The sequence below is a fragment of the Nuphar pumila genome, chromosome 12, assembly GCF_984573655.1.
Source record: "Nuphar pumila chromosome 12, dmNupPumi1.hap1.1, whole genome shotgun sequence".
Lineage (NCBI taxonomy): Eukaryota > Viridiplantae > Streptophyta > Magnoliopsida > Nymphaeales > Nymphaeaceae > Nuphar > Nuphar pumila.
Window position 1 is genome coordinate 6,513,180 of NC_143260.1, and position 26,537 is coordinate 6,539,716.

A 26,537-nucleotide genomic window follows, 5' to 3' on the forward strand; every position below is an offset into this window, starting at 1 on the left:
ACACTGATTGTTGGTACCCAAACAAGCTACATCTGTTGGTCAAGGATTAAGACAAGTGAAGGAAATAAGTGTAATTCGGTGTTTAATCTTGTCTCAAAATGGACCCTATCTTCCTACACAACCTTTATGATTCCCAAGAGGCTTACAAAACAAAATTATTTTGAAAATGACTCTTATCGACAAGAATTAAGTCACACCCCGTCTGGGTCCCACCACCATACATATGGCGCAGTCATTGGTGATAAGGATGTAAATTGGTTGGAGCTTTGACCCGGTTCCTATCTGAATCCAACCCATATTGTTGGATCCGGATAATGTCCCATAAATAGTGAAGCCCACCCGAGTCTCCATGACAAGATGCACCAAACCATAAGTAGATACGTCCGCATGGGCGTGAAAAGGTAGTACATTTTTTGTACATCTTGGTTGCACATCTATATAAAGCTTTTGGATAAGGGTCATATGGGCAACAGTGTTTTTTTCTCAGAGAGGAGGGCCCATTAAGTGCCCCGGTTCTTGGTGAAGGTTCCTTCCCCAATCAAAAAACAATGTTTGGGAATTGGTAAGACATCTCTCAGGGAGGAGAGCCCATAAGTGACCCAGTTCTCGGTGAAGGTTTCTTCCCCATCAAAAAAAAAAAAAATGTTTGTGAATTGGTAAGACAGATTTATAAGCCCACAAGGGCTCCGATAACCTGGCTAAGTGGGTCTGCCTAAGGCTTTTAAGTTAAAGGACCAACCGGGCTCCGCTTATCTGTAGGAGTAGCTACTGCACGTCACATTGTGTTGGGAGTCGGGACATTGCAAGTTCGAATCTCAATGGTTTCGGTCAAAGCCAAGTAGAAAAACTCTCTCGCTCTCAAAGATAAAAATCAGAGTGCAAACGGACACACACACACACATATATATATATATATATATGGAAATGGGTCCATGTTAAACCAATTTGGTGCTAAACTGCATGTTAAATTGCTTTTTTCGGGCTTTTCCGGTGCTTTTTATACGGTTCGGGCCCCATAAATGTGTTGGGCATGGTCGATTTACTAAGAATCCATACTTGGATCATGTGTTTTCCATGAAAAAAATGATGTTTGGAGCCTCCAAGATTTACAAAGATTTTGGACCGTTGATTTTTCAAACTTTATAAAAAACCCACCAAAGTGTTGGAATCAAACACTTAAAGAGCTGATCCCTCTAAAATAAAGTACATAGATCACATTTGTACGCTTAGAATTTAAAAATAAAATAAAAAGCCCGTTTAACACCATATTGGTTTAGGAAGGACCCCATTACTCTCTCTCTCTCTCTCTCTCTCTCTCTCTCTCTCTCTATATATATATATATATATATATATATATATATATATATATATATATATATATATATATATATATATTGCAAGGAAAAAGCCCCAAAATCACCAACCACACATTGAGGTTTCTGCCCACCACCCAGCTTCAACCTTATGGCAAGGGTCGTCACCCATGAGTCTGGAGCTGGTGACATCCCATCAACTTGGTGACATTCACAGGTCACCCCTACTAGATGCCCCTACCAGATAAGCGGTGCATGGACTTAGTGTCAGAACATACTTGAGATGAACCCAAGTCCCAGTTATAAGCACTAGATCTGGATCCAAATGAGATCTAACGAAGAAGGGTTGAAATGGATTCTATACAGGAAATGCATGTAATACAAGATCCATTAAGGGAAGGCTGAAAGCAAGATTTTCACACGTAAGGGGTACAATTAGATCAAGTATCCAACAAAGTTTAGTTGGATTAGATTCGGTAACAGTTCCAACATAAAATACTGATTTGAATCCAATCTGAATGCAAAATAATCCAATTAATTAAATTACAAAGGGATCCAAATATACATTTGGATCTTATTTTAAGGATCACCAGTAAATAAAGTGCCAGGTTTGGATTGTAGGATTAATCGAACCAGATCCATTTGCACCACTAAGATGCGAAAGATACACTTTATTTCTACCATATCTCTTATTTTATTGCTTCCATTTAAAAATATTATCTAGACCAAGTCATATGAGATACATATCTCTTACATGTCTAAAATGACACAATATTTCTATATACATGGCTACCATATCTCTCCACCATACCCCACATAATTATTATCTTGAGACATAGTTTTGATCATTTAATGTATATTATTGTAATTAATTTTACAAAATCATATTTAACTTTTTATTTGCCAGATGTGAAATGTGGAAATAATGCCAACGTGCCATCCTTATGGGAGAATCCAAAAGCATTTGGGTCCATAACCAATCACCACAATATAGGGTCATCCCTGTCCCCAGAATGAGCTGCCCTAATAGGGGAGGGATATGCATGAACAACCCTAATCATGATCATATCTTCATGAATGGAAACCAATGGATGTTGATGACATAGGGCCCATCAAGCCTCCAACTCCAAGTATAAGTTGGATACCGACCAAATCTGAATCCATTTCTTCGGATCAGGTAGCAGAAGTTAGATCCGATTAATAATCAGATTCACATCCATTCAAGTTCGAATCTGAACACTGAATGTGTTAAATATCAGACCCAATTAGCTATTTAAGCTAGTTGAATCCAGATTCAATTTTAGGTTTTTCCATCTCAATCTGAATCCAACATCGAATCCAACCCGTTTACATCCTAATGTTGGTTGCTCTATCTAGACACAATTAAGTAATCAATGCCAAAAGGGGCCAGGCCCATGTGTAAAAATACACACACTGCAACGGGATCAGCCCATTAACTAAGTTGGGCCTAAAGAGGCCAAGATATGGGTCGGACCTGTTGGAACGGGTGGCATGATGGCCACCCTTGTTCTAACCATGTTGCGGCCTCCAAGTTATGTTAGTCCTTCAAAAGCATCTTTTGTTACATGGAGATACAATTAGTGCCTAATGGATACAAGCATAGTGACAAACGTTTTTATCGGCAATTTCTCGTTTTTAAAAAACTCATGAGAAATTGAAAAAAATCATAAATCTTGCATTTTTTGGCAAAATCTCGGCAATAAAAAATTAAATTAAAAATATATAAATTATTTTTTATAAGAAAATATTAATAAAAATTATTTAAAAATAAAAATACATGATTTTTTCGTGATAAATAACCGTTTAAAACATAAATATTGCATTTAAATCTTGGTAGTTATGTTTTTTTCATAAATCTCACGATATTTTGTAAAATCTTGCGAGAAATTGTCGTTTTGAACTTTCAGGCAATTTCTCGCTATATTATCGTGAGATTTTCATAAATCTCACCATATTTGTCACATTGGATACAAGTAGGGGTGTCAACGGGTCAGGTTTGGTTCAGACCCAAGTGAAACCAGATGTTATGGATTACCTTGAATTTGATCCTAAAAAAAAAAACGGTTTCAAGTTTTACTGATAAGATCTGCATCATCTTTAGATCCAACCTAGTCAGGATCAGATTTGGAGGAGCCACCTAACCTAGGATCCACTCCAGGAAAACCCGCCCAGCTTGGAATCCTACTCAGGTTAGGTCTTTGGTGGGACACCCACCTAGACTCCTATCTAAAGTGAGATTGTGCTTATGTATTTTACTATTTTGTCATCTTGTAAATATATATAGAGGTATCCTGCTTAATTTATTTTCAATGAAGTTTATTCAGTTATTTTTCTAAGCTTTATTCTTGGTTTGCTTCTTGATTCACTGAGATAACATATTTCTCCCTCGCCTCTCTTTCACATCCTTTATAAACTCAAAAGAAATAATTTTTCTTCCTTGTTGATCCACCATCTACCTCACTCTTCTTTATATAGCTGATCAGATTAGACGACTCTCTCTCTCTCTCTCTCTCTCTCTCTCTCTCTCTATATATATATATATATATATATATATATATATATATATATATATATATATATATATATTCCCCAACGATGCATGCTCCTCTTACTCATGGTTCATACCTCTCTTTGGAGCCATGCCTCATGTTTGGCTCATCGAAATTCATAGAACTATCTTTTGGCATCAGTATTAGGATATCTTGCCTTGAGGGCAAGGTAAGTTTGAGAGGGGTGCATTGTTACATACTTTCCCAAGATCCGATTCAAAGAAGCTTACCTAGTCTGGAGTTTCAATCAAGTTGGGATTGTGTAGAGAAACTTGCCTAGCCTTGAGTCCTACCCAGGCTAGGATTGTGTTGGATGACCCCTTTGTATTATGTTACATGTTTGTTATTTTGTATTCTATAAGTATTTATACGTAGTTTAGATAATTTTTAATAAAATTTATTCAAAGATTTATCTAAGTCCTCTTTCTAAGAGAACATATTTCTCTCTCTTCTCTTTCACGCCCATCATTAACTTTGAGAAAACACTATTTATTCCTCTCTTATTGTCGGCCCTCCCTCCACATCACTCTTCTTTGTGTAGCCAACTAGGGGAGATGATTTTATCTCTCCCAACCAAGGTTGTTAAATGCGATGAGGCTAAGCGAGGCGTTGAGCCTGCGCTTCGCCTCTGAGGCGTACGCCTCTCACAACTGGACTGGAAGTGAAGCGGTGGGAGGGGAGGCAGTAGGAGAAGGACCACGCGCCCAGCTGGTACGGAAGCGAGGGGGGGCGCATCCGGTGGTCGGAGAAGACTGAGCAGCCAACGATGAAGTTCGCCACCGGGGAATTTGTAACCCGGGAACTGTGATGATGGGGCAATTTGCGCATCACAGCAACACCTCAGTACCTTGAGCGTGCGCCTCGCCTCGCCTCTGAGGCGTACACTTCAGGTATTGAGGCGTACGCCTCTCACAACACTGCTCCCAACATTGCACGCCCTCCTTTTTTGTTTAAGACTTGCTCTTTTGTTGCCCTCTTGAGGCCCTTTTGTGGAATCGTCCTCAATGAGAGCTCGAGTTTTAATAGTGGTATCAAGAGCATTTGCCTCAAATTTTATGCAACAATCTCAGGAGTCACACCCTCAACCGTGCTTTGTGATGATGCAACAAGAACTCAAGCTCTACAGATCCAGTTGCAATCAATGGTAATCTGCATCAATTATGATGATTTGTATCCCAGTATCTCTTCTCTGATTATTTCAAGGATATCACATTGGCATCAAGTTCTTTAATTTTTTTACTTTCAAATTATTTTTTGAACTGTTAGAATCCGACTTTCGGTGACCTTGACCCGACTTTTGAAAGTCAAGCCAAATTTTTACATATTTTTAAAAATGATCTGCACACACCTGCATTCAATTATGGTTTTCAAAAATTCATTCATATAGTTTGACAGACCTAAAAATCTCTAAAAAATCATCATAATTAGCTTTATTTATCCTAAATTGAACCTAATTTATAGATTGGAAAAATCAAATCTTAATATGTAAATATTACTGTTTTACTAAAATATGTTAGATCCACTGACTGGATCATGATGACCTAAAGTTTTTTAAACTTCACAAAGTTCTCTACGCCTGATACTAGATCTATAAATCCCTTCCTTAAACCCTAGCCTTATCCCTCTGCACCATCCGAACTTTGGATTGACACTAATCTATCTTGCAGTCACACAACACAAATAGAGAATGAATGAAAACTTGATGATGGATATTCAATGCTTCTTCCTTTTTAAAGGGTCAAAGTTTGTATAAGAATATACATAAATGTTTCATTGCACGACATGAGAAACCCAAATTCAAGAAACCACATAGAAGTGGATTATGAGGTATATTGAAGGACTTTGATTTTTCTATATCCGAAAAAATGAAAAGCATTACAACCACTTCTCTTGAGCAAGCTATTCATCATTCTTTGGATATTGAAAACTAATTTAATAAGAAAATGAAAAAGCTTTTAGACACCCCTTTGTTTGCCCAAAAATGAGTAGATGAAACTCAATGAAAATCCAATCTAGGCATCCCTTCTTTAAAACCCATCCAATACATTTCTTAATACCCAAATCCAATTCAAAAGGATTTAGATCCAAACTCTTGTTTTGAATTCAAACCTTAGATGTTGGGCCCTCATAAACCTATAGTGAACCCTTACATCCTGAAAACCTTAAAATGAACCTAAACATGAGCTTGCTAAATCAAATCTCAAAACCTTTTCATGTCTAATTTCCTAACTAAATCCAACACCCGACCCAAATTAACCCAAGTTGGATGCATAATGCCATTAACCCTGATCATGTTCACATTCAACTAGATTCAACCCAAAACCTTTATTTTCACTCTCTTAACCCATATCCAAATCAAACCCAAGTTCGAACACAAGCATATTACCTATTAAATCAACACCAAACCTACCCAAACCAGTTTTATAACCCGCAAGTGCATCAAGGTCTATGTCCAATTGAACCCCAAAGAGGTGTAGGGGGATGGAGTGAGCCTATCAGTCGAGTTATGGGCATTGCCCCACAGATAGACCCATTTTACACAGACTGACAAGAGTGGGACCATCACTTCGGGGTGAAGATGGAGTTCTTTGAGTTTGGGAAAACTTGGATTCAAATGAGTTTCTTTACTAACAAAAGGAGGCAATGGAATGCTGGTTGTTTGATCGCAGAGGGGTTAGATTAGTGGATCAGAAGTTGCGTTGAAGAAATAACTTGGAAGGAGGAAGACCAGATAGCAGCTCCGTATCTAGAGTTTTTGCCTTCAAGATAAGGCATGTTTGAGAGGAGTGAATTATTATAAACTGCCCTGATACTATCCAGAAAAGTTGCTCTAGGTCTGACCTAGATTATTTACCCTAGTCAGAATCGAATCCAGATAAGCCAACCAACTCCTGGATCGACTACAGGGAAACTTGATCAGCCTGAAATCTTACCTAGACTGAGACTCTTATGAGATGACCCCCGTAGACTTCTATCTATAGTAGGATTGTGCTCGTGTATTTTATTGTTTTGTCCTTCTATAAATCTATATATAGATGTATCCTACTTAGTTTATTTTCAATGAAGTTTATTAAGAGATTTCTCTAAGCTTTATAGAGAACATATTTCTCCTTCGTCTCTCTTCTGCGTTCGTCATCAACTCAAAGAAAATATTTTTTCTCCCTCTCTTGTCGTCTGCCCTCATCCACCTCACGCTTTCTTGTGTAGCCAACAAGAAGAGACAACTCTCTCTCCCTCCGAACATTACGCACCCTCTTACTTGTGGTGTGTGCCTCTCTCTAGAATTGTGCCTCACGTTCAGCTCGACAGAATCTGTAAAATCGTCTCTCATGTGTGTTTGGTTTCTAACAAAGGACCCAATATTGATTTGAGATATAGTACCAAGTTTGGATTTGAGTCTCATCGGATCTATTATAAGAAAAACCTTACCCAGATCCTATAAGCATTACATGAACTACATTGAAAATTTCTAGATCTTAGTCAGAACTTAGGACGGGTTCGAGTCTGGTGTAAAATTTCACAAACTATAGATCCATATATTAATCAAACCCTTTGGGTTTGACCCGGATTTTAATCTGACGGTCTCATTTATTACAAAATCATGACCCTATAGGGTTTGGTATATGTCAGGTCCACTCAAACCCGACCCATTGACATCCCTAGAAACAAGGGTCTATTGCCATCTTCTAACAAAGCCATCTTCTAACAAATCTTCTCTTAAGTATGTTTGGTAAACATGGGAATACCTATATATTCTGCCGAAAAAGCAAACACACAAAGAATTTGACCATTTCAATGGTTGGATAAATCCCAAACCTTAACTGTCGATTAGGGCTGCAAACGGATCCGATACAGTCAGATATCCGATCTAAGTTTGATATGTTATTTTTTTGGATATGGATCCCTTAAGTAAAATCCAATTTCACTTTTGGATTGGATTCATATTTATTCAATCATATTATTTTCAGATTCGGGTCATATTTGGATCAACATTTTAAGTCAGATCTCGAATTGATCCCATTCAAAATCTCACCCGATTACATTTTTCACATGTAAATAGTTTTTTTCGTTCTATTTTTTCTGTATCCAGCACCACCACATGTATTTTGGATTCCTTCTCGGATCTGATTTGGATCTACTGTTTATATTTCGGATTTGAATTTGAAAAGATCCAGACAGAGTCTGACCCGTTTGCATCCCTACCGTCGACACCATCAGATCCATATTTAGCAAATCTCTAAAAAGGCAAGAAATGATTAAACAAAATCTAACCCCGATTAGCAAAACAGTTTAAGCAAGATCCAGATAATTTCTTCTTTTTTTGAACGGACACCCTTAAAAAAAAAAGATAAACTAAAATATTTTTACAAGGTCAAAGGAAAAAGACAAACGTAGGGGAGCAAAGCATGACGCCTTGTCTCCGCGTCCTCTCATCATCACCAGCTGCCATGATGATGATGATGATGATGATGATGCATCGATGAGCATGATGATGACGACGGAAGGGCATCGACATCGTCATCATCATCACCGCTCACAAAGCCTCCTCCTCCCTCTCCATTCTCTCCTCTCCTCTTCTTCTTCTTCTTCTTCTTCTTCTTGGATTTAACGGGAAAAAAGGTAGAAAAAAACGGTAGAGACTTGGAAAAGATGTCTCTGAGAAGAAGCCTGGTGAAGATCGGATCTCTGGGACGGAGCTTCTCTGGGAAGAGTAGGGCGTTCCCTTGCCTGGGATCGGATTTTAGGAAGAAAGGGAAGGAGGAAGGAGACGATGAGGAGGGGTTTTGGAGGAGGAGGGAAGGAGAGGAGGAGGAGGAAGCCGAAGAGGTGAGGGCGTGGGGGAGGATGCTGCCGGAGTTGATGGGGGAGATCATACAGAGGGTGGAGGCGAGCGAGGAGGCTTGGCCGGTGAGGAGGAACGTGGTGGCGTGCGCGTCGGTGTGTAGGAAATGGAGGGAGATCACGAGGGCCGTCGTCAGGTCGCCCCAGGACAGCGGCATCATCACCTTCCCCTTCTCCCTCAAGCAGGTCGGAGGCCCCTTTCCACCCCTACGTCTAGGGTTTCCTTTTTTCTCGTTTTTGTGTGTGTGATCTCGGTCTCTGGCTCCTGCTTCTGTTGCTCTGTTTCTTCTTCGCGTTTGATGTTGGAGGAGTTTGGATTTCTGATCTGGTGGAGAAATTGCGTATTTGCTGAGAATATCTGTTTGTGTGTGTGTGCGCGCACGCGTGAGTGTGCATAATTGGGATGCGATCTTATTCGTTGCATGTCTGTGTTTCCAAGGGTTGCATATTTGGTTTTTGTACTTTATTTTTCCATTTAGATTTTTTTTTTCGTTTTTTTGGTTGAGATTCATCTTCATTGCGTGGATGTGATAAAGAGGAGGCGTTTCTGAGATAAAGGAGATATGAGATTTGAATTTTAGGGTGATAAGCTTCGGCAAGCTTTCGGATGGTAAAAGCTTCTATTTTTTAGCTTTTTTCAAATTATATCATAGAAATAGAAAAAGAGGAAGAAGATGGCATGTGAATCAGGAGCCATTTTTGAGGTGATATTCTTGTATGACAGTATATTCATGTTATTGAGAACGTCAGAGAGGAAGAAGATGGCATGTGAATCAGGAGCCATTTTTGAGGTGATATTCTTGTATGACAGTATATTCATGTTATTGAGAACGTCAGAGAGGAAGAAGATGGCATGTGAACCAGGAGCCGTTTTTGATGTGATATTCTTGTATGACAGTATTTTCATGTTATTGAGAACGTAAGAGAGGAAGAAGAAAAGTAAATCTCGGAAGCTCTTCAGCTGGAGAAAATTGAAAGAAAGATGTGAATTCTCAATAGCTGGTAGGGATTCCAAGTTTCAGCGAAGAGCTCGGTGATGAAAGTATGGCGCACTGAAACTGCAGTTGGGTAAGAGTCAGGAGCGAAATTGTTGGATGACAGGTGACATTGGACCAAAGGTGAAATTGGAATCCTCAGTATTTCTGTGGAAGGTACAAGAGGGAGCATTAATGGAGAAAGAAGAACATATATGTAGGAATCAAGTATAGGCATGTTATACCAGCTAGCAAGTAAGGACCTACATTTTTTGTCTATGCTGAAAATCAATGGCCTTTTGTGATATTCGGAGTGGCTCTGGAAGTGATTGATTCATATTGTTCTATTATGTGTGGAAGTGTTCCAACATGTAAATCAAGTTTATCAAACCAAAAAAGAAACTATAACATAAACTAATTTTTTTCTGGAAATCTGAAATTTGGAAAAAAATCTAAATTTGTTAAAGTATATGTAAAAACCATAGTCGCAAATATCGGTATCAGCTATATCTTAGTAAGGCTATTTCTCATGATATTATAGGTTTGGTGATAAATCTCAGGGCTTAAAAAGTATAAAAATAACAAAAATAAGAAAATGTCATGTTTAGACAAAAAACACATATATAATAAAAGAAATAAGTGAACAATGTAAAAGAAAGAAGAAAAACATATATAAAATGTAAAAAACAAATAAAAACTAAAAATGATTGATAATATCATGATATTCACTTGATATATCATGGTATTATCAAATTGGTGTTATTTTCAAAATATCACGATATTTTAACTATAATATCATTTGCTGAAAATACAGCAATAATATTACGATATTTTGAAAATATCACCAATATTTGTGACAATGGTGAAAACTTTAATGGAATAATCCACAGTGGACATATCAACATGTGTATAAGAGCTGCTTCCAAACAGAGAATATATGGTTGGTGTACATATGATGTTGGAACTAGTAATATAAGATGCAAAGGAGCATCATAGTTTGCCATGTACATCTGTTTCCAGCTCTATAAGCTTTGAAGTTCTTGCATCATTGAGGGTATCATGTTGATGCAGATGTCCTAGTATCACACTTGGTAGTTGGTACAACAAAAATCTCATCAGTGGTGTTCCAAGATTTGGAAGTGATTTGTGAGGCATAGTTGCCAAACTCGTGACTCGGATTTGGATTGCTTGATCCTTGACTCACGAGTCAGCGGGTCAACTTGGTAACTTGGACGAGTTAGGACTATGCATTTTCTAGATATGGAAAAAATCAAAATTTGTACTGTATAATCACTAAATTTAGCACATGATATCAATGACTAAGTTATATAAGTATTCAACTATACATAATTGCTAATTTTTATGATTTAAAAACATATGATTCTTCATAACAAGTAATATTTTATAAACATTACACACTAAAACCACAAAATGCATGACAAAAAACACATAAGAAGCATGTGGATCGGTGGTCCTGAATCGGTGACCCTGTTAGGGCCCGATCCGGGTCTACTCGGGCGATTCCCGAGTTGACTCCCTGGGCTTGCCAACTGTGTTGTGAGGTACCCACTAGAGACTCCTTAGAACTAAAAGAATGCTTAGGGATATTTATCTTGAGTTGAATTTGATATAGCTTGGTTTTGATCCATTGGACTCGGCCAAAGGACCAGCTTGGTTGGGTATAGGAATAACTTTTGTGTCAAGGTATGTCACATGGGTGCGGGTGCGGCGCAATTTCAAAAATTTTGGACACGGGGACTCGGCTATATATATATATATATATATATATATATATATATATATATATATATATATATATATATATATATATATATATATAAGACTTGGTCAAAGTTGTGCCCATTAGGGGACAGGTGATGAGTTGTGAAGCCTGATTCAGGGTTTTTTTCCTTACAGGAAGGGGGGGTCCCCCTGGCGCGGGTCCCGCTGCGCAGTCAGCGGGCGGGTGTCCAGGGGGGGGCTTCCCCTGGCAGGGGATTATAGGGGGGCAGCGCCCCCCTCCCCCCCAAGATTTTTTTTTTTTTAATTCTGTAGCCCAGAAATTAAAAAAAAAACAAAAAATGGACCAAAATGACCCTGGGTGCGTTGACCGCACCCAGGGTCGGGTTGACCGAGTCCGAGATGCACCCGTGTCGGTGCGTGTCGACGTGGGTGCGTCGACCTTGGAGCCGAGTCCTTGTGACATAGGTGTCAAGGGAAACACACAGTGTTTTCGGATAGAGTACTGGAAAGGTAAGGCCTGATTTCATTCAGGATTAACTTTGAGTTAGCCCAAAAAATTAGTTTTCTCAGTTAGAATGCCAAAAAGGTTATCTACTTACGTCTTTACTGCAGGTGCAATCAGTCTGCTAGTTTGGTGAATTTCAGTTTTGAAGTAGCTAGGCTTATCTGACTTGGTTGAGATAAAGAATATTTTTGGGTCATAGAGGATAATCTTACTTTCAAGATGTGAAGAATATAAGTCATGAAAACACCAAGCTCCTATGTTAAATCATAACATGAATATTCATTGAAATAATGAGGTTCTTGATCCAACTTTTCTTTCGTTTTATTTAGTGCTGCACTTGATTTTAATAGATAAATTAATCTACTTTTTTCTACATGAGAAAGAGTACCATTTAAGCGAATCTGAGCACTTGGTTAGACTATATTGATAAAAGGCTGGTAACCAAAGGGATAACAAGTTTTATGTCTTAAAGAATATCTAGTTGTTATAAGTAGTGCTTCCAGGGACCATCTGCTGTGAACAAAAGGTCCTAACAGTATTCTTTCTTTAACCTAAGCCACAAATCTAACTGTATTTCATTTTGAATATCTACATTATCTGGTAATGACCATTCAGTTTCCTTCATATTGATGTATAAATCTTGGCTCTCTGAGCATTAGCTAGATTGATGATTGGTCGTGTCTCTATTTTCAGTTAACCAGTAAGCATTCTTGCAGTCATTCTTACATTTTACAAGATAAGGAATGTTACTGAACACATAAGTTGGTTATGCAGCCAGGGCCACGGGATCTTCCTCTCCAATGTTTTATAAAGAGGAACAAGAAGACTTCGACATTTTATCTTTATCTTGGCTTGACACAAAGTAAGTTAATTTTCCAAGTGCTGATTATTTCTTATGTTGAACATATTTGACGACAGTTATTGCTGATTAGAGATTATCTATTGCATATAAAAGCATGCTGAATGCTAACTTCTCTTTCTCCTGTTCTTTTCTTGGTTGATTCTGGTGGCATCTAGCATCTACGGCGTTGCCTGGTTCATATGTTAGCTATGTCACACTGCATACATTTCAAACCTTTTGTTTATGCTGATTGAAGAAGCTAGAAAGTTCAGATATATGACATGCAGCAATAGTATGAGATTGGAAGGTTCATTTTCCCTTGAAAATTAAAACTACCTTAAGAACTAAATGTTTTTTTGAATGTTTCATCTCTACGTACAACTTTATTTGGACAACAGATGATGTCAAATTCTTTTATTGAATTATTGACAAGTACTGTAGATATGTACTGATGTTTGAAATCATGATCTCTAATATTGCCTTGTTTTTCTAAATGTATTCCATTTGCAAGTCCCATTATATGAAAAACCTAGATTGAATAATAAAAGCTTAAACTTGAATGATGTGTGAACTGTGTCTAAATGCTTTGATTTTCACTAATCATATAGGTGTTGTGTTCTCAACTATTTTTGTGAGTAATGTTATCAGTACATTTGTTCGTTGGTTGCATAAATCATTATTCTAGTTGAAACTTGAAAGTGTGGTTGTTATGAATATAATACAGAGGTTTTGTTAGTTTGCATTGTACTTAGGAATGCACATTAGCATTATCCTATTGATTGCCCAAGTCCTTTTCGACCAAATGTCGCAGTCTTCTGTCAAAGATTCTTGGTCATGTATTATTCCTCTGTTATAGGAAAAATATAGTTTATATTTATATTTCTGCTGTTTAACTTACTGAGAAAGAGACATACCCATATTTACTGAGTCTCCACTAATAGTGTCTTTTGAACACCTATAAACATCTAAAAAATGCATCTGCAATAATGTGTAATTCATTTCATGCCTTTCTAGGTCAATAATCTCTTGCATTTGGCGTCTACCTACCATATTGAATTGGGTGCTAGTAACCATCAGTAACATAAAGCTTTCAGCTACAACCCTATGTAAGACACATGGTATGTGCACCAGCATCAAACCAAATGGTGGTCTGTAGTCTGAAATGGGACCTGGTGCCAATGAGCTTGTGGTTCCTGGCTTCAGCCTAAATCAGAAGCAATCTTGACACTGTATCTTATGTATCTTTTTCATACCTAATGTTCTTATGCCAAATGGGTTTGATTCATGTTTAGTTTTCATAGCCAGTCTTTAGACTATTGCACTACATTCAGGCAACTTAACTCATATAAGTTGACATTATCTCATATCATTGTTGGTTGTCTTGCCTAACTGCCTTTGCATTTTTAACAGTTATTTGCTTCTTGTTTCACAGTTGCAATGCGGTTTACTATGCCTTCCAATCCAAGCTTTTTATAATGCTTTTTCTTTTGTCTGACATGAGCCTTTGTTTTTCTTTGGGCCATCTATTTTCTTTTCCAAGCCAGTGTATATGCTTTTTTGCTTACTCATGATATTACAGCGCAATCTGAAATATGTTTGTATTATCCCTCAGATTCCACAGAAAAAGGTAAGTTCCTCATGTCTGCTCGGAGATATAGGCATGGTGCTCATATTGAATATATTATTTCTCTGGATGCTGAAGACTTGTCGCAAGGGAGCAGTGCATATATTGGGAAATTGAGGTAAGCTACAAGTTTTTTTTTCCTCATCTGTTGCAGTTGAAAATTTTGAAATTATGGCGCCTTGTGAACCACTTGTGTGCTTCAACCTTTGACCATCTGATGGAAATCATGCATTTTTGGTTTTCTCTTTTAAATTAAGATTTAAGAGTTCCGCTTAAGTTGAAGCTTAACCATGAATTGTGCTTATGTTTCTAAATTTCATGGTAAGCTGGACCAGTATATTTGAATTTTGCATAGATTTTGACAGGTCCATTTGCAAGTTAGATCAGTTATTTGGCTGCTAGCATCTACTCATGTTTTTGTTTTGTTTTGATACAGTATCACCTTTGATTACTTTGAAAAAAAATATTAAGATTTGTGTTAGGTTTCTGTTTGCAATGCAGCTTCTATTATTTGTTATGCTATCTATTCTCTGGGTTGACAGAATTTTTTCAAGAACTCCATTTCATCTACAAAAATACTTATCTAGTTATCAAACTGAAGGACATGGATCTGTTGAAATCCTAAAAAGTTCTAGGGTTGTTTAAATGCCGGTTTCCAACCTGTTAATTCAGCTCTTTTCCTTTTACAGCTCTGATTTCCTGGGAACCAACTTCACCATATATGATAGCCATCAGCCATACAACGGTGCACGCCCTTCAGGCTGTAGAGCCAGCCGTAGATTTGCCCCAAAGCAGGTCTGCCCACGAGTTCCAGCTGTAAATTATGAGATAGGACAGGTCTCATATAAGTTCAACTTGTTGAAATCGAGAGGGCCAAGAAGAATGCTTTGCACACTTTACTGTTCTTCTCAATCAGAAACCAAGGATAAAACTCATACCAAGGATAAAAGTTCAAAAGATATGGCATCTGCTTCAACCTCAGGAAACATGGTTCTCAAAAATAAGGCCCCAAGGTGGCATGAGCATCTGCAGTGCTGGTGCTTGAATTTTCATGGCCGTGTCACAGTTGCATCTGTAAAGAACTTCCAGCTTGTTGCAGCCATTGACCCAAGCCAACCTGGGGCACGAGGGGATGATGAGCTGGTCCTCCTCCAGTTCGGTAAGGTTGGGGATGACCTGTTCACCATGGATTATAGGCAGCCCCTATCTGCTTTCCAGGCTTTTGCTATTTCTCTCACCAGCTTCGGTACAAAACTTGCCTGTGAATAATAACCATCTCTAATTTATTTTGCATTTGCGGCAGCTAAGTTATAGTGGTGGTGTTCACTTGCAATGTCTATTGCAATATGTGTATTTTGTTGTTGGGCTGTACGGCGGTTGTGTTGTTTATGTATGTATCAGCAATGCTGTATTATGGCTGGTTATGTCTGTCCACTATCTGCTGAATTATTGGTTTTCAATGGAGAACGAGTGGTTGAATCCCCGCATGCTAGTGATCTTAATCTTTGGAGTATGTAATTATGTTTGGTCAATGGTGCCGACCTTTTCCTTTCTTATGAAGATGCTATTATCAATTTTCCTGAATTTTGTGTTTTGTCATCATTATATTCTTGGTATTTCACGTTAATGACATTTTAATGGGTAACTGCAGGGTTTTTTAGTACCTGAAAACAGGTTTTTCTTCAAGGATAAGAGACTTGCACTCAGATTTTATGCTATTATCAGTCATTGATTGTCATGGACAGAGGGTTGCTTTTCCTTCTGGGGAAACATTTTCTGGTTTTGCTCATGATTTAATTGCATCAATTTAGTAATGTTCATATGGCCCATATATGCATTCTTAAAGTCATGTTGGTCATGATTTTGTCTCAGCAGTTACCAATGCCATGGAGCTGGAGATTGGATGGGTTGAGAGCCATTCTCTTACCTACCCTCTTTTCTGTTAGAACACACACAACACACAGAGCAAACTATTTACATGGTGCAAGATGTTAAGCTATGTGAACAAATGAGGAACGGAAATGTGAAAGAGAAATTAACGTGGTATGATAGCCTACGTCCACGGCGGCAAAGATGGGTCCTTTCTGATCAAGTAAAAAACAGATTACATCAGATCTATCACCAGATAATTTCTAGCCTCTTAATGAGGAGGCGATGGAGATAAGGAACGAGGTTAAACCGCGTAGATACCACCCGGATACTGTGCCAAATGTGCTGATGCTGCACGTGGTTCCGACTCAATGCTTCGGTGAGTATGTCTGCAAGCTGCTTTCACTCTTGACGAATGGAATGCTAATGAGTTTTCCTTGAATCTTCTCAAGTATGAAGTGGCAGTACACTTCTATGTGTTTAGTTCTCTCGTGGAAAATTGAATTTGCGGCAATGTGAATGGCTGCCTTGTTATTGCACTTCAATTGTATCGGTGCGGATGTGACGATCCCCATATCTTCAAGAAAAGACTTCACCCATATGAGCTCGCATGTAGTTGATGTCATGGCCCTATATTCAGCCTTGATGCTGGAACGCTCCATGTCATGAGATTTCTCCTATGAATACACAATACCCCGTAGTCGACCTCCGATCATTTGGGTCCCTTGCCCAGTCGGCATCGGAATACCCTACTATGTCAGTATGACCATGTCTCTTTAATAATATGCCTTTGCCAGGAGTGGCCTTGAGATATCTCAAAACTCTATATGCCGCTTCGAGATGAGGAACTCTTGGAGAGTGCATAAACTGACTTATTAGATTCACAGTGTAAGAGATGTCAGGCCTGGTCACAGTCAGATATATCAATCTCCCTATCAAGTGTAAGCTCCTAACGTCTGTAATGAGTTCTCCATCATCTTTGAGAATTTTGTGATTCATTTCCATGGGTGACTCTATTGGTTTTGTTCCAAGCATCCTAGTTTCTTTTAAGAGATCTAACATATATTTGTGTTGACATATGAATATTTCTTTATCAGAGTGAGCAACTTTTATGCCCAAAAAATATCGCAGCTTTTCGAGATCTTTGATTTCAAATTTTTTGTTGAGGTTTTACTTTACCTCCTTCATGCCTCTCTTGTCATCCCCCGTCACAATAATATCATCTACGTAGACAAGGACAAGGACGATGCCGGAGACACGTTTGGCGACAAACATGGAGGGATCGACGCTACATTTTTTGAATCCTTGTTCTAATAGTGTTTCGCTCAATTTTGTAAACCAAGCCCTTGATGATTGCTTCAAGCCATACAACGCTTTCTTCAATCTACATACATTGTCCGGATTATGAGTTCCTTTGAAGCCTGGGGGTAGGTCTATGTACACTTCTTCCTCGAAGTCACCATGGAGGAATGCATTCTTCACATCGAGTTGGTACACGTTCCACCTTCTGAAAGGAGAATTTTAATGGAATTCATCTTAACGACTGGTGCAAAGGTCTCATTGAAGTCAATGCCTTTGATCTGGGTGTAGCTCTTTGCCACTAGTCTGGCTTTGAAGCGTTTTATGCTACCATCATTGTTATACTTTGTTTTGTAAGTCCACCTGCATCCAACTGGCTTTTTACCTACAGGAAAAGCGACAACATCCCAAGTGTGATTTTTTTCAAGAGCAGAGTTCATCTTGCATGACCCTCTTCCAATGAGGTTGTCAGTCTGCTTCTTGGAAGGACTTTGGTTTGGTTTGGAAATAGGTAGCTGCTAGAAAATTTAGGTATTGGTTGGACATGTTCTGAAAGGATAGGTATTTTTCGATGGGATGATTGGTGGAGTTGGAGGTGAGGTAGGTATAATAATCTCGTAAGTGTGCTGGAGCTTGAGTGGTCCGAGTGGACCTTCTGATGGGTTCGGTTTTAATCATAGGTTGTGATGGTTGAGTGCTAGGATCGAGCAGAGATGGAATGGTGACATTTGGTAATGGATGTCGCTCGGTGTGAGTGGATTAAAAGGCTTGTATTGTGGATGTTGGGTAAAACGAGTTCAAGAACTTGGTTATTGGTGGACTCCCCCTGAGGTTCATACTCCAGTTTATTCGAGTTGGTGTTGTTAAAGAATGGCTCATGCTCAAAAAATTGCACGTCATGAGAAATATAAAGTTTGTTCCGTTGTGGGTCAAAACACTTGTAGCATTTTTTGACAAAAGAGTAGCCCAAGAAAATACATTTGACGGCTCGCCATCCAATTTTCCCCTGTCCTTGGTTTGTAAATGAACGTAACAAGTGCAGCCAAAAACTTTTAGATGAGCAATGGAGAAACTCTTTCCACGCAATATATGCATGGGGCTCATGCCTCCGATGTTTTTGCTCGGTAACCTATTTATGGTATAGCAAGCAATCGTAAAGGCGTCAGACCAAAATTGTTTTGGGACATTGGTTTGAAATATGAGGGCTCTCACAACATTCAACAAGTGTCGATTCTTGAGCTCAGCAAGCCCATTCTGTTGAGGTGTGCCAACTCATGTGTTCTGGAGTAGGATTTTATGTTGACCGAGGTATTCTTTGAATTCCTTACTAGTGTACTCTCCTCCATTATTGGATTAGAGAGTTTTGACGTAGATGCCAAACTTCCTATGAACCATATTGTAAAATTCTTTGAAAACATCAAGGACCTCATATTTTTTTGTAGAAAATAAATCCGCGTAGCTCTCGATCAGTCGTCAATGAATGTAACAAAATACTTGAAACCGGAATATGAAATGGAGGGGGCTGGACCCCAAACGTTAGAGTGGATTAGCTCAAAGATGTTCTTATACCTGTCTTCAGACGCCAAATGGAAGTCTTGTTTGCTTTGCGTATTGACATGTGTCACAAGATGTATTCGTATCAATGACTAAATCAAGGAGTAAAGCTTTTAAAACCCGATCGGATGGGTGACCAAGTCTGGAGTACCATAGTTTGTTTTCGTCAGCCCTCTTATTCGCCAACATGGCCTTAGTTTCTTTGTCCAAAACGTAGAGTCCATTGACTTCCGTTCCTCTACCAATTGTTTTCTTTGTCTTGAAGTCCTAAAAAATCACCTCTTTAGCCAAAAAAATCACATCACAATTATGGGATCTAGTGATCTTACTGATGGATATGAGATTTGATGGGAACTTAGGTATGTAAAGGACGTCAGAAGTCTTCATGCTTTGTAAAAAAATTTGAGTTCCCTTGCCTTGAAAGAGCACAAGGGTACCATTAGCTATGCACATAGGGCTAAGGAATGTGTTATTGGCTGACACGAGCCAATCGCGGTATCCGGTTATGTGATCTGTGGCATCGAAATCTATGATCCATCTGTCTTAGAGTGAGCTAACGGTGAGAGCAATGGGAGACATACCTGAGGGTTTGTTTTTATCATCCATCATTGTTTTTACTGCTAATTAAGTTAGCTTTATTGAGTTGCTTAAGGAGTCTGGCAAGATCATCCATGTTTATTTTCGAGGCTGGAGGCTTCTTGATGTTCTGATTATTGAGACGAGATGGTTGACCGACAATCTCCCAACACCAGTCTTTGGAGTGCCTAAGTTTGTTACAGTGTGCACATTTGAGTTTCACACGTTCTTTGTCGAGGCTTCTATCATTGGAATTGGGCTTGCCGAGATTGTTGTTGAACTTTGATGCATTTTGCACTGTGAATGCTGATTTGTCATGAGCATTGTTGTTGCTGGTTTTGTTTTTTGTCCCTATTACTTGTTGCCTAGTCTCCTCATGTTGTATGATGGTGCACGCATTGTTGAAGGATACCGGTGCATTTGACATCAGAATTTGGCTTCGCAAATTATCGTAACTATCATGCAGACCAACAAGAAGTTTAAAAACGTTATCTTCCTCTGCTTGTTATTTGAGCACCATTATGCCGGTAGTGATGGGCCTGTACTGGCTCAGTTCATCGATCATCCCGCGCAAATCACCAACGTATTCCTGAAAGGGCCTTTCATCCATTTGAAGCTTTGAGATTTGTTGTTGCAGATGATACACTTGTGCCATGTTGTTCTGCTGTCCATAGACCTCAGCTAAGGATTGCCACGACTCTTGGGCCGTGTTGTGAAAGAGGAAGCCTTCGGCTAGTTTGGGCTCCATTGAGTTTAGGAGCCAAGACATAACCAAGTGGTTTCCTGATTCCCATTCATCCTAGGTGGCGTGCTCTTTGGCAGGGGCAGGGTTCTTTCCATTGACGAACCCGAGTTTGCCTTTTTTGCTTAATTATAACATCTCAGCCTTCTACCACGCCAGGTAATTGGTACCATTGAGGAGTACCGTGGTGATCCTGAGCGTGGGATTCTGCTCCTGCACTATAGTCTTGGTGATGGCGTTGGTAAGGATGTTGGTGCTGTTGGCGTCGCCGCTCATGGTTATGATCCAAGGAAGGGGATCAATCTCCAACCTGCTTTGATACCATGTTAAACTATGTGAATGAATGAGGAACGTAAATGTAAAAGAGAAATTAACGTGGTTCAACTTTGATAGCCTAAGTCCACAGCAGCAAAGATGGTTCCTTTCTGATCAAATAAAAAACAAATTACATCATATCTCTTATTTATACATATATCACGTGGTTTCACCAGATAATCTCTAGCCTCTTAAACCGCTTGGATACCACCGGAATACCGCACCAAATGTGCTGATGCTGCACGTGACACCAGTCCCGATAGAGAAAATCTAATACAAGAAATACAGTTGCACGTATTATGTCAAAATTGGACAAACATTATGATATATTTAATTTGCCCGCGTGAGTGAATGTTGTTTGATGGTATTGAACAAACAACTATGCCTTAAAATTGGGAGCTTTGGACTTTTATCCATATTTTACATGATTTGAATGTTGAGGAGCACGAACACCGGCTCGGCACAGCTTGGAAGAGCTCTTATATAATTAAAGCTATATAGATTTTTATGTATACTATATATTTTGTGTAATATATAAAGAAAAAATGCATACAATATATATATATACAAGGAGAAGGATGCATGAAAAATATATACATAAAATATGAACTATGAAGTATAATATAAAAAAAATATATATTAAGTGTAATATAATATATATCCAAATATAAATAACATGGAAAGTTTTTACACGAGTCGACTCTAGCTTGGCTCTCGTCTCATTCAATTGCCTATCACGTGGGCTTAGCTAACTGTTTACACCATCCAAAGGTGCTTGGTTGAACCCTCATATAGAAAAGTGCGATGAGCCAGGAGGATATACTACACTGGGTTCCAATGTGCAATTTCTCAGGTTATTCAGCATGCATCATAACGCCATCAGGGAATTTTTTAAAATTGGGTTTGACTATTTCAGTCTTGCAAAGATGATAAAACTTGTCTGCATGTCGTTTTTTTTTTTACCCCACTCTCTCCTTCGTGATCTAACATCAGTATAGTGAAAACAAGACCTAAATTTCATGAAATCAATCACATGGGGAGGCCCATTCTTTTGAGATTTGGTTTATTCCACATACCTTTTTTTTTTTTTGGTTTTCCTTAGGACAACAGAACAACATACTAATATACTATATGTCTAAGAAAAACAAGTTTAGAAGGGAAAAGAAAAACAGAGTCTTCATTGAGCTGCTTTTTCATCATCCACACCTATAGTGCAGGACAAGAACCGAGTTAGGCATATGTTAAGTTCCAAAGCCTTAAAGCAACAAACATTTAAGTCATAGTTGGCAAACTCGTGACTCACTCGGATTAGACTCCTATTGGGTCACCGAGTCAGCGGGTTGACTCAGTGTCAGGACTCTATTTTAGTGTAAGCACATGAATAAAACATGAAAATAACTAAACTTCAAGCTAATATGTCAATAGATAAGTTTCAAAAAACATATAATTATACATTATTATTAACTTTTTTCATTGAACAATATTAGATTCTTGTGACTTCATATAAGAATTATGCATTAAAATAATAAAATACATGATAAAAAAATGTATTTAATGGGTTGGATCATCAGTCCTGAATCGTGACCCAGTTGGAGTCTGATCTGGGTATAAGACTCGGGCGATTCCCGAGTCGACTCGCCAAGTTTGCCAACTATGATTTAAGCATACAAATATAGGTGGACAGGTAAAATTTTAGGAGCAGATCATGTAAAATGCTGAGAATTTCAGTATACCAACCACATAGGTGGTATCCCATGTGGTAAGCAGGGTCCTGCTGAAGGCCCATGTTTGAATCCCTCCCCACATGGGGATTAAGAGATATCTGGTAGGAGTCTGCCTAACCCAAAGACAAATTAAGTGTATCAACCGGGGCTCGGCGCAGCTAGTGCACGTCACCTTGTGTTGGGGGGTTGCAAGTTCAAATCCCAATGGTATCGTTGTATAATTGATAGGGGTCGAGAGGGCGGTGTATGTTCTCCCCCGATGATGCACTGAATCCCACATCTCATGTTTGGGGATCCGAATGAGCGCCACGTGTGTAAGCACATGGGGCTTGTATTCTCGTGTATGTTGGCATCACTTTACATCGGAGTATGGTGCGGTTGCAAAAACTTAAGTACCCTTTCTTGATATTCTTGCCATGAAACGACAGTTCGAGAAGATGACAAAAATGTCCTCCATTCAAGAAAAAAGGAAACAATAGTTCAAAAAAAGGACAAAAATATCTTCCATCCAGAAAGTCGAGGATGATGTTGACTCTTCAAAGTCTAAACAGCGCAACGAACCTGAAGCACTCTCTCTTTCTTTTCTATTTGAGCTTTTTGTCGTTATCTTCTTCTTCTTCCTTCTCCGTGAAACACTGGAAAACCCTCTTTGTCTCTCTCTCTCTAGAGAAGAAATTAAGGGAGGCAAAGAGTCGACCATCCGATGGTGATCGTCATCCTCTTTCTGCTAGCAGTGGTCGGAATGCTGCCTCTGTTCAACGGGCAACCGACTGTGCTAACCCCTTTGCTGCCTTCAAGGGATACCTACAACAGAATCTTCCTCCAGTACACCTACAACAGAGACTTTCGAAGTATAATCTGTGTACCCCTACGTTGGCAATACTTTCGATCACGCTATGCCTTCCAGGCTACCCTGACGCTGCTCAACACGGGCGTTCGCACCCTCAGGTCTTGGAGGGCATTCGTCATGTTCTGGCACTCATCTCGACCTCCGGCGCCGTGCTCTCCGACAAGACCCACCTCTCCACCAAATCAATGGCAAATCGCTAAATCGAGTAGCGATTTACGAAAATCGCATAGTGAAAAAAAACAAAAATCGCTAAATCAAGTAGCGATTTACGAAAATCGCGTAGTAAGAAAAAAAAACGCTAAATCAAGTAGCAATTTACGAAAATCGCTTAGCAAGAAAAAAAAACAGAAAATCATGAAAAATGGTGTTACGAAAACCTTGAGCAAGAAACAACTGAAGGAAACATGAGTGTCACGATCAAACAAAACACTTTATTGTTCTTTTTTGACAGTTACAAGAGGGAAAGAAAAGAAAGAATTTATACAAGGCCCCAAAAAAAATCTTTCGGGGGGTGCTGCCCCCCACGATCCCCCACCAACTGAAACCAGGTCTCAAACATAAGCTTAAGAAAAAAAATTGGTCCGGGAGGTGCTGCCCCCCCGAGCCCCTCGCCAGGGGCGGCCCCCCTAGACCCGCGTCGAGGGGATCCCCGGGATATCCCTCCTGTAAGGGCAAAAACTCTGAATCAAGCTCCACAACTCATCAAGTTGAACCATGCTACAGTCAGTGTGCAGGTCAGTCGGTACAAAAACTTTGAATCAAGCTCCACAACTCATCAAGTTGAACCATGCTACAGTCAGTCGGTGCTTGATGAAATAGTGTAGGATCGTCTGCTGGATGTGCACAGAAGTAGAAAGAGAAGGGAGAGAGAGAGGGTTGATGTTCATGGCCTTCTCCAAGGGGATTCATTTCTCGGATAATCCTGCAGTGTAGGGACTGGGTCTTAAATAACCATCATCCGGGTACTTAAGTCTTTGCAACCACTCCTTTTCTAGAATCGTCATTTTTTTTGCACCAATGGAGCAAATGGTACTAAAGTATTTGCAACCGCATCAAACTCCAACGCTAAGTGATGCTGACAAACATGGGGATACGAGCTGCACATGCTTACATACGTGGTGCTCATTGAGACCCCCGAACACTAGATGTAGCTAACGGCGGTCATCTTGGGGGAAACATATAACTGCTTCGATAGAGTCTGCCTAACCACAACTTGCCTTTTAAAAAAAACAAAAGGTAAACTTTCAATGTGGTTGTTGACTTGCTGTCACGAGAAAAACAACCTCCCAGGTATCACTAGTGCTAATTAAACTCTCATAACGGTTGATATTTCCTCTAGCAGACGAAGGATCTTCAATGAAAAAAATTATTAAAAGTTGTATTCTATCATTCTTCCATTGAGAACTTCCCATCAAGCATATTGAGTAATTGCAGATGTTCTCTTCAAACTTGGTTTCCTGCTAAACACACGACAAAGCAGAGAGAGAGAGAGCACCAACAAGTTTTTTCACCCAGCTAAGGCGAGAAAGACAAGGATGGCGAGAATACCAACAGGAATCAGTAGCAGAATCAAAGGTGGTGGTGGCAAGGGCAGGAGCACTACGGGGAGAAACAACGGAGCAGCAGTGAGAATCAACATTGTCAAAACACAAAAGGCCGAGAAATGCTTGCCATCTTTACCTGCCCTCCTTATCCACCCCTCTTTTATCACTCTCAGAGACGAACCCATCAACAGTTTAACATCAGAGATCAGGCCCTTAGCTACATATATACTCCCCAAACCGCCTCATACAAAACGAATAAAAAGCCAAAGAAAAGATGGCTTGAACTGTCAAAAGTGGTGCTAGCTGCTTCCTTAATCAGTAAGGAATCCTTAACCAGCAAGTAATGCAACCGTTGCCTCTTCCTAGTTTTCTGAGCACATGTCAGATGAGACAACAAACGCACAGCGATGAGATACAGATGCTGCTGCACCGGTCGGTGTGTTAGAGGTGTTAATGTTGATGGACTGGAGTTTCCGGATGCTTCTTTTTTTTTTCCTTCTGTTTAAAACCGATTGATTCTCAATTCTATGCCTTAGATCCCATATTGCAATTAAATTTTTAGGTGGGGGAGTGAGTAAAGATGGGGCTGATCTGCCACTGCCACAGATGTATATTTTTGACGGGTGGGCAACGTGCCCGGCAGCCGGGCCAAGCCCATACTGCAATCATGTTTAAATATTCTTGCTTTGCTTTTATGTTGCTTAATGAGTTAAACCATATTAGTGGATTGAAGAAACCACGTTGTGATGCATAGGACGATTAGAATTCAAGATCAGGACGATCGGAATTCAAGATGATGTTTTATGTAATTTTGGAAAAATTGATGTTGATTTATTTGTTCAAATATGCCTGGACGAAATATTTTGCTATGAACTTTTTAAATGTAAAAACTGAAATTTATGTTTTTTTTATTTAATTCTGGTATTTTAAAAATTAATTTATGACCTACAAATGGGTTTGGGTTGGGCTGGACTGACCCGCTAAAAATTAGCCGATTGGGCCAATGGGCTGCACTTCAAACCCGAGCTCATTAAGAATCGGGCCAAAACCCATCCTGTTACTAAATGGACTGGGCCATCTCCGGGCCAGGCCATACTTAACACCCGATGGGCCAAGCTTTAAACAGGCTTGGGTAGGGCCGATGTCCACCTCTATCTTGGGGTAAGAGGTAAGCCCACAAAGTTTTAAGCTGCCAGTAAGTATGGCAGACAGAGCCAGGGTGGCTAGTTCTCTGATTCTGGAGATAGTTTCTCTGTGTAAATATAAAAAAAAAATGCCTCACACCATTCACTTGTCAAAACCATGAAACGCAAACTACTTGTGTCTTAATAATATGAGACCCCACAACGTGAGTCAAGAGCATCTCAAATTATTTCCTGTGCGAGGGAAGGATAAAACAGAGCGTTCTTGCTTAGCAGTTAGTCGACCCGAAAAGAAAAATAGTTCAAGCAACGTTGGTTAGTATCAGCCTATCCATCCTTAATTTTTTTTGGGATATCCAATAAGTAAATAATCTGAATTTAAATCCAGATCTGGACTAAGTCCATTACAGTAGATCCGATCTGTATTTCATATATTAATGTGAGAGGTCAAAAAGCGTGAAAAGTGCAAGCTAATTGAATTGGTTTTATATTCATGTCCAAAAAATACAC

At 39.3% G+C, this 26,537-nt stretch overlaps 1 protein-coding gene across 1 annotated transcript; it reads left to right on the forward strand.

Moving 5' to 3' along the window:
• Nucleotides 1–8,417: 8,417 nt before the first annotated feature.
• On the forward strand, nucleotides 8,418–15,968 carry LOC149819809 (tubby-like F-box protein 1). Its single transcript, XM_089983359.1, has 4 exons — nucleotides 8,418–8,911; nucleotides 12,722–12,809; nucleotides 14,401–14,530; nucleotides 15,102–15,968. Exons 1-4 carry the CDS (start codon nucleotides 8,534–8,536, stop codon nucleotides 15,679–15,681), a joined length of 1,176 nt encoding a protein of 391 aa, XP_089839485.1. The 5' UTR covers nucleotides 8,418–8,533; the 3' UTR covers nucleotides 15,682–15,968.
• The last annotated feature ends 10,569 nt before the right edge of the window (nucleotides 15,969–26,537 follow it).

Bases quoted from the DNA above. Each gene is read 5' to 3' on its own strand.
- LOC149819809 (XM_089983359.1), top strand. From the start codon at position 8,534: ATGTCTCTGAGAAGAAGCCTGGTGAAGATCGGATCTCTGGGACGGAGC. The intron at 12,810-14,400 runs GTAAGTTAATTT...ATTATCCCTCAG, and splicing joins TTATCTTGGCTTGACACAAA to ATTCCACAGAAAAAGGTAAG. The intron at 14,531-15,101 runs GTAAGCTACAAG...TTCCTTTTACAG, and splicing joins GCATATATTGGGAAATTGAG to CTCTGATTTCCTGGGAACCA.